This window comes from Simochromis diagramma, unplaced genomic scaffold (genome assembly GCF_900408965.1).
Source record: "Simochromis diagramma unplaced genomic scaffold, fSimDia1.1 OVJJ01000361.1, whole genome shotgun sequence".
NCBI lineage: Eukaryota > Metazoa > Chordata > Actinopteri > Cichliformes > Cichlidae > Simochromis > Simochromis diagramma.
This window is the reverse complement of record NW_024386860.1, coordinates 4,930,535-4,937,092: the sequence shown is the minus strand read 5'-3', so window position 1 is coordinate 4,937,092 and position 6,558 is coordinate 4,930,535. Positions and strand designations below refer to the sequence as shown.

The window sequence follows — 6,558 nt, the reverse complement described above, 5'->3', positions numbered from 1 at the left end:
AGCAGTTTTTTTTTTTTTTAAATTGTGGATTAATTATTTATATGTTGTATTGTAGCCAGGATGTTGTTTTAAGCTTTAGTGATGTTTACAGCCCATCCCCGCCCTTTTCTTTCCTCTATATCTCATCTAGAAATATGAAACATGAGATTTAGTACCTTAACACAGCGGTCCCAAACCCCTGGGCCTCGGACCGGTACCGGTCCGTGAGTCGTTTGGTACCGGGCCGCAAGAGTAGAGGCTCAGGTGTGAAATGTATGGTTTTCAGGGTTTTTATCGGTTTTCAGCGTTATTTTGTTATCATTTTTATCGTTAACTCGGTTTTCCTGGGTCTTTTCACGTGTGTTATGAATAAATCTTTTTTTCGGTACCGGTACTAGTTTTATTTTGTTGTATTTATCCGCGACACCTTAAAGGCCGGTCCGTGAAAATATTGCCGGGCATAAACCGGTCCGTGGCGCAAAAAAGGTCGGGGACCGCTGCCTTAACAGATTCAAATGCATTAAATAGGAAAACAAATATAACTTTGATTATATTTTAATTTAAATGCAGTATTTATATCTAATAAATTTAACGAAATTATATTTTTACACCTTTTACGGCCTTCATTAAAAATGTGCATCTTATCTGAATAAACAAAACTTCTTATAAAGTTTAATTCAGAGGCATCTGCTTTGGTAGACGAGGCCACGTGGCTTATTGCACCCAGTAATGTCTGCAAATCAGACTTCTTTATCATCGAAGTGTTACCGTGCACACCCTCTCATAAAAACCGTCTACTTTAGAGCCGCCCATGGCACAGAGGTGTAAGGTGTTAACTGGCAGACGCCCAAAGTTTAAGCCCTTCCCCACCCTCAGGTCCCCCACACCTTCAAATATCCTCTCGCCCTCCCTGTCCAGTACCCTGGCCAGACTGAGGTGGTAGCGTGGGTTGTAGGAGTCCCTGTGAAGAAAACCCTCTTTCCTGTAGGCCTCCTGCAGACCGCTGTTGAGCTGCTGTAGGTGGAGCTGAGGCTGAGGACTCACGTACAGCACCTTCCCATTGAAATGTTTCAGCTTCACAGGAAAGGTCACGGCTACCGGCGGGTTTCGGTCCAGTTGTGCAAACCGTTGGAGGATCTCCCCAGCAGCCGCCACCTCAGCGGGGCTGTGCAGCACCAGGAGGCACAGGGTGACGTGAAGGCTGGAGGCGGTTTGCCAGTGAGGAGCAGAGGAAGGTATGAGGGAGGTGAGCTCCTTCTGCAACTGCTGGAAACAGGAGAGGATGGCAGGAGTGTTGGCCCGGAAAGTGATGAAGTGTGTGGGTCTCTTCTTAGGGGGGCGACCACCACGCTTCTCTTCTCTCTGCTCCAGAGGTACAGATGGATTCTTGCTAACTTGTTGGGCTGCAGGATAACTCTGTAGTAGAAAGGGAACATTCAAATAACATAACATACAGTGTAAAACCAAGATTTCACGGCAAGATGTGCTGTACTCACTATACAGTCTTCATGGCCTTCCCAGCTTTCCTCCCATTCTGGCAGAATCTCCCCCTCACCCTCCTCTTTTACACCCGGTGCCTCCTCTTCGGTTGAGGAACTCTGATCTGCTGAAACCTGATGTCTGAAATCAAAGCAGGTGAGCAAAATCAATAAAGAGCCAGCTGTAAACACACATTTTGAAAAATCCATTCTCTAACTTCTAATTGCAAGTTCTTTTCATTCTCTTACAGCTTGTTACATACCTAACATGTGTCACAAAAGTTGTTTTTTTTTTTTGTTTTTTTTGGGGGGGATAGTATATTGCCTGAATGAGGTTGTTATTTGAGGAAGGCAAGCTATAACTGGAGTGCATTTCTCAGCAGGGATAGCTCAGTAGGTAGAGTGGTGGCCCCATAATCGGAAGGTCGGGGGTTCAACTCCACTGAACAGCTACCCTGAGGTACCCCTGAGCAAGGTACCGTCCCTACACACTGCTCCCCGGGCGCTGCATTGGTGGCTGCCCACTGCTTCACTGGGTGAATGGGTTAAATGCAGAGGAACTATTTCCCTATGGGGACTAACACATACACACACACACACAGCTTTTCTCTTATTCTCGTCTTCCTGATGCAGAGGTGTGAGTGAAAGAGATGTGGGTGGAGGTCCTCAGACCTCTAGATAGTAACATGCCATTTGAATGCTCCAATCAGAAACGGTCTGATTTAAATCTCTTACTATAATATACCCCCACCCTTCTATTCTGCCTCAAATCACTGATGCTGAAGATCCTCAAGCATCTTTCTCATTTTAAGTGTTTTAACATTTTGCACAAAGTGATTTGGGAAAACAATGTGTAGATGCTAACAATGATTTTGGGGGGGTGGGGGGTTGTTTTACTTAAGATCTGTTCTGAGTTATATTTAAACGAGCAACACGAACACCAGACCTATCTGCAGCCTCCTCCACAACACATGGTCCTCGTGACTCCTGTTGTTCCTGAGAAGTGTTTCCTGTACACTCTGGTGGTGGTGGTGGTGCAGACTCAGGGGTGTGAATATTTGTCTCATTCGGCTTCTCTTCCTCTGCAGGTGGCTGCTCGTTAGTTGTTTCAAGCGCTGCTGTATTTTCTTCTAAAACAAAACGTAACATTCAGTCATCTTGCAGAATGCATGTGGTCACATGTAAGGTCTGGCAGCACCAAAGCTGCTTGTCCTACCTCTTACTTGCTCTTCCCCTCCAAAGGGGGGAGCCAGAGATTGACCTGTGGAACCAAAAACTCGGTCAGTCCTGGTGTGGCGGTCCCAGACACGGTGCCCTCTGTAAGTGAAGTACTGGATCCGGTGTCTGGGCAGGGCCAGCTCAACTGTGTAGTCACAGTCACACGGGTTGGTATCCCAGTTGAAGTCACAGAAGGGGCGCTCCAGCACGCCGAGGAATCGATCCACATAGCCCACTACAAATTCTGATGCGTCCACCGATGGGTCCCACAGGATCCGGGAGATCACTTCATCTGCTGTGCGCATACGAGGCTTTTTGTTCACCTCTGCTGAAGAGAAACAGTTAAAAAAAAGTGAACGGACAAGTTCCAAGAGTATAAAGCGTAATTGGTCTCATGGAAGTATGATCTCACAGAAAGTTAAATAAATGCGGAGTCACCTCTTCTCTCGTTGTGTTTTGGCTTTGGCACTTTATTCACACTGCCCTTCTTGTTCTTGTGTTTTTCTTCTTCCTGTTTTTCATCCACACCAGGACACAGAGACCCTGAATCATCCTGTAATGGGTCACTAAGAAAGAGAGCAGCAGTGGAAAAAATGCAGAGACAAGGAGATTGAAACAGAAATTTCATCAGTGAGAGTATTCATCATATCTAGCCAACTGTCCTGCAGATTAAAAAAATGCAGAAAAAAGGTCATTCCAAAGATATTTACATCCATGTCTCTCTGTCTCCAAACCAAGCTTCTAACATCTGTGATCTGAAGATAAACAGCAGCTATTCTACAATAATTTCCAAAGTCTTTTGTGTTAATTTTGAAAAGAAATCCACAAGATGCCAAGAAATTATCTGGAAAAAAACTATAAATCCTCATTTATGCTTCTGATGACTTTTCTGAATAAAGTAAGGAGAACAAACCTGTGAGCTAAACGGCATCTGAGGCCAAAATGACATTTCCCTATCCGGAAAAACTGGCACACTTTGGCTCCATCCTTGCAACATTCTGCTGACTCTGAAAGACAGGGCACCAGAGGGAGAGACAGAACAAAAGGTTAAAAATAAAAAGAGCCAACGTTTAATAACACTGAACAGAAGTCATGCAGCATTTCACCCTTTCTTCTACATTCAAACTATGTCAGAAAAAAAAACAATGTAATGGCAGAAGAGATCAACAGGTTTTGTTTAAAGCAGTCCCAAGGCATGTTACAGCATCTTATATGGTCACTCGTAATTTTAGGTACCCGTCTTTGCTACAATAAGCCAGTACTCAAAATAATGTTTTTCGCCATTGGACCACTAGAACCGTAGAGCTGACTTTTACCCCGGCCCCTTGTTCATTTTCACAGGCCAAAAAAGTCAATGTGAGAAACTTGTAATCTTCTGCTAAGATTGCTGCATAATTTATTAGCATAACTGACTTAGATTTATATTATGAATCTATTATTTATTTATTTATTTATTTATTTTTTTAAATTGTAGCTGTAAAAATGCTGTGCCCCTCTTTAGATCTCTAAAAAGAGACAGTGTGGCTGGTGTCATTCTGCAAGTTCACAAGAATTCTGCCAAATTTAGACAGACACCTTTCATTTTAGCTTCTTCCTGATTCAGTTGTGCTTTCTCTTTGCAAAACAAGCCGATCCACAGAGGTGATGGTGTTTTAATGTTAAAACAAGTGAGTTTCATAAGAAACAACATCACTACCCAAATGTACTTCCTTGCTGACCCTGTGTGACTGGGTCATGGGCTACGCTGAATCCTACAAAAAGTCCAACTTCCAAAAACTGCGAGTTCTAAGATTGTATTTCTTCACATTGATCCCAGCTGTAAAACAGAGGAAATTTACACCCTGTTAGTTTATAGTAGTTTTCACTATCAGTGAAACTATCTTCATCTATCAGACTAGTGGCTGTTAAAGTGTTCAGCAAAGCGAAATGATTGATAAATGAACAATATCAGATCACACATGTGCTACTTATACCATACTTTTAGAAGATGTAGTATGTTTCTACTTAGAACAAAATCCATGAAAAATTTGTAAAATTATGTGGTGTAATTGTAACCATAGAAAACAAATGAGCCACTTTGGCCTCTGGTAAAATTACAAGTTTTAAGTTCATTCTTAAAGTAAAGTGGAAGAAAAAAAATCTGAGATCCTGATGAAGTACCACAGGGCTTTTACTGTATATGATTATCCTTGCACCACATAATACTGAGCAAGTTCTCTTGGATTTTGTTTTTTGTACTGCTACCACCGATGAGCACCTGTCAGATCAGCCATGAGAGCCGTGCAGTACTTTTCTTTCTGATTTTTGTTCATGTAGATTTTCACCGTTTGCTTCTGCGTGTGTTTACATTTTGGCTGATATCTTATATGAGCTTCCGCATCAGTCTGTGTCACTCACACAGACATCTGGAAAAAGGATTCCTTATCGTCTGTTCATTTATTAGAAAACCCTCTTATCATTCCCGTTACCATGCTGTGTCATAAATAAATGAGTGAGAAAGAGGCATGGAGAAAATGATGTGTACAGTCCATCTCCAGTCCACTTCCACTGAGTATTATCATATGACAGGTGGCAGTGACTCAACTCAGAGGACTCAAATGTCAGCCAAGTATGCTGTACATGACGAAGTTGCCTTTACACCCAAATAACACGCATCCTGCAATACTATTTAGAGACAGGAGAAATGGACGTGACTCATGACACAAATACTTTACTTATTAGCTCTGAGTTATTTATTAGAAAGGGAGGTGGTTGTCTGGATCAGCCACAAGTTTTGGGAGAGTTTTCAACTCTCTTAAATTGAATGCCTATAAGTAAATGTCTAAGCATAAAATTAAACATTACAACTTTGAAATTCTTTAGTATACATAAAGTTAATCCACAGATTAGTCCGCTGAGTTCCGAGTGGGAGCAGAAGCGGGCAGATCAGAGTCAGTCAATCCTGAAACATTTCCAGCTAAGCAGAGTGGCCCAGCAGGACGTGAAAAATGTAGGAAACAGTTCAATACAGTACTGGACTCCATCCTTCAGCCCCCCTTCTGATGATAAGAGGATCCGGCCACGCGATTACAAAACTAAGACCTGGCCAGAACTCACACCACAGGCTGAACAATATTATTTATAAGTGGATTACTAGGAAAATAATAAGCTGGTGTAATCATATGAGTCAACCAGCAGGGTTTTACTGTACATGTCTAATAACAAGATGTGTTTCAAACCACCTTAGAAGCTTTCACAGACTCACTTACCTCCTTTGGCTTTTGGGGTGTCTTTGCCACTCTGAGAGTCAGCGGGGACCCCTGCCTGTGGACTCGGTGTGTCAGTCGGGTCGGTGGGGGGAACTCCTGATCCACCTGAAGCCATCCTAAGATCTGAGATTTAAAAGTCAGAAAAATCTGCCGTGTCACTGTGTGCAAGTTATCTCTTTGTTGACCACTTAAGAGTGACACACCTATAAAAATTTCATGTTTTAATGCGGAAGTGACGGATTAACATTGTACAGTGTTAAAAGAAAAGCTAATAAACCAGCTAGTCTGCTAAGATAGCATATTCAAACCATATATACGCTTATAAATCAACCGGAACATACCTTTTAGTACACAAACCTTCAATGAAAACAGTTCCGACTTTTTCTTTTTATTGCCCTTTAACCCCTTGTTTGTTATACCAGATTGGGTTATGGGTAATGTAGTTCCACTTTTTCGTTTGCCGAGGAATGGCTCGTTTGTCATACATAAAGCCTGATATTGGAACACAGAAAAGTCGAAAAACTCTTAAATATGTTCGCGTGCTTTCGCGTCACTGGTAAAGCATTAAAGATGTTTTTGATTCGACGGATAAAACTGAGAAAATGAGCAGCAGTTGGCAGCCACGCGTCACTTGT

The 6,558-nt window shown here is 42.3% G+C and overlaps 1 protein-coding gene across 5 annotated transcripts; it reads right to left on the bottom strand.

The window, feature by feature from the left end:
* Positions 1 to 387: 387 nt before the first annotated feature.
* Positions 388 to 6,519, bottom strand: leng9 (leukocyte receptor cluster (LRC) member 9). 5 transcript variants are annotated; one of them, XM_040029918.1, is made up of 8 exons: positions 6,265 to 6,519; positions 5,924 to 6,046; positions 3,589 to 3,697; positions 3,114 to 3,241; positions 2,674 to 3,003; positions 2,404 to 2,587; positions 1,476 to 1,599; positions 388 to 1,395 (listed from the first exon to the last, which is right to left on the bottom strand). In XM_040029918.1, exons 1-8 carry the CDS (start codon positions 6,404 to 6,406, stop codon positions 733 to 735), a joined length of 1,803 nt encoding a protein of 600 aa, XP_039885852.1. In that variant the 5' UTR covers positions 6,407 to 6,519; the 3' UTR covers positions 388 to 732. The 5 variants fall into 5 exon arrangements, with proteins under 5 accessions (XP_039885852.1, XP_039885854.1, XP_039885853.1 ...); XM_040029920.1 differs by having other exon boundaries at positions 2,404 to 2,584; XM_040029919.1 differs by having other exon boundaries at positions 2,674 to 3,000.
* Between the last annotated feature and the right edge of the window lie 39 nt (positions 6,520 to 6,558).

Bases quoted from the DNA above. Each gene is read 5' to 3' on its own strand.
- leng9 (XM_040029918.1), bottom strand. From the start codon at position 6,406: ATGACAAACGAGCCATTCCTCGGCAAACGAAAAAGTGGAACTACATTA. The intron at 1,600-2,403 runs GTCTGGTGTTCG...CTTTGATTTCAG, and splicing joins GTGGAGGAGGCTGCAGATAG to ACATCAGGTTTCAGCAGATC. The intron at 1,396-1,475 runs GTGAGTACAGCA...TTTCTACTACAG, and splicing joins AAGGCCATGAAGACTGTATA to AGTTATCCTGCAGCCCAACA.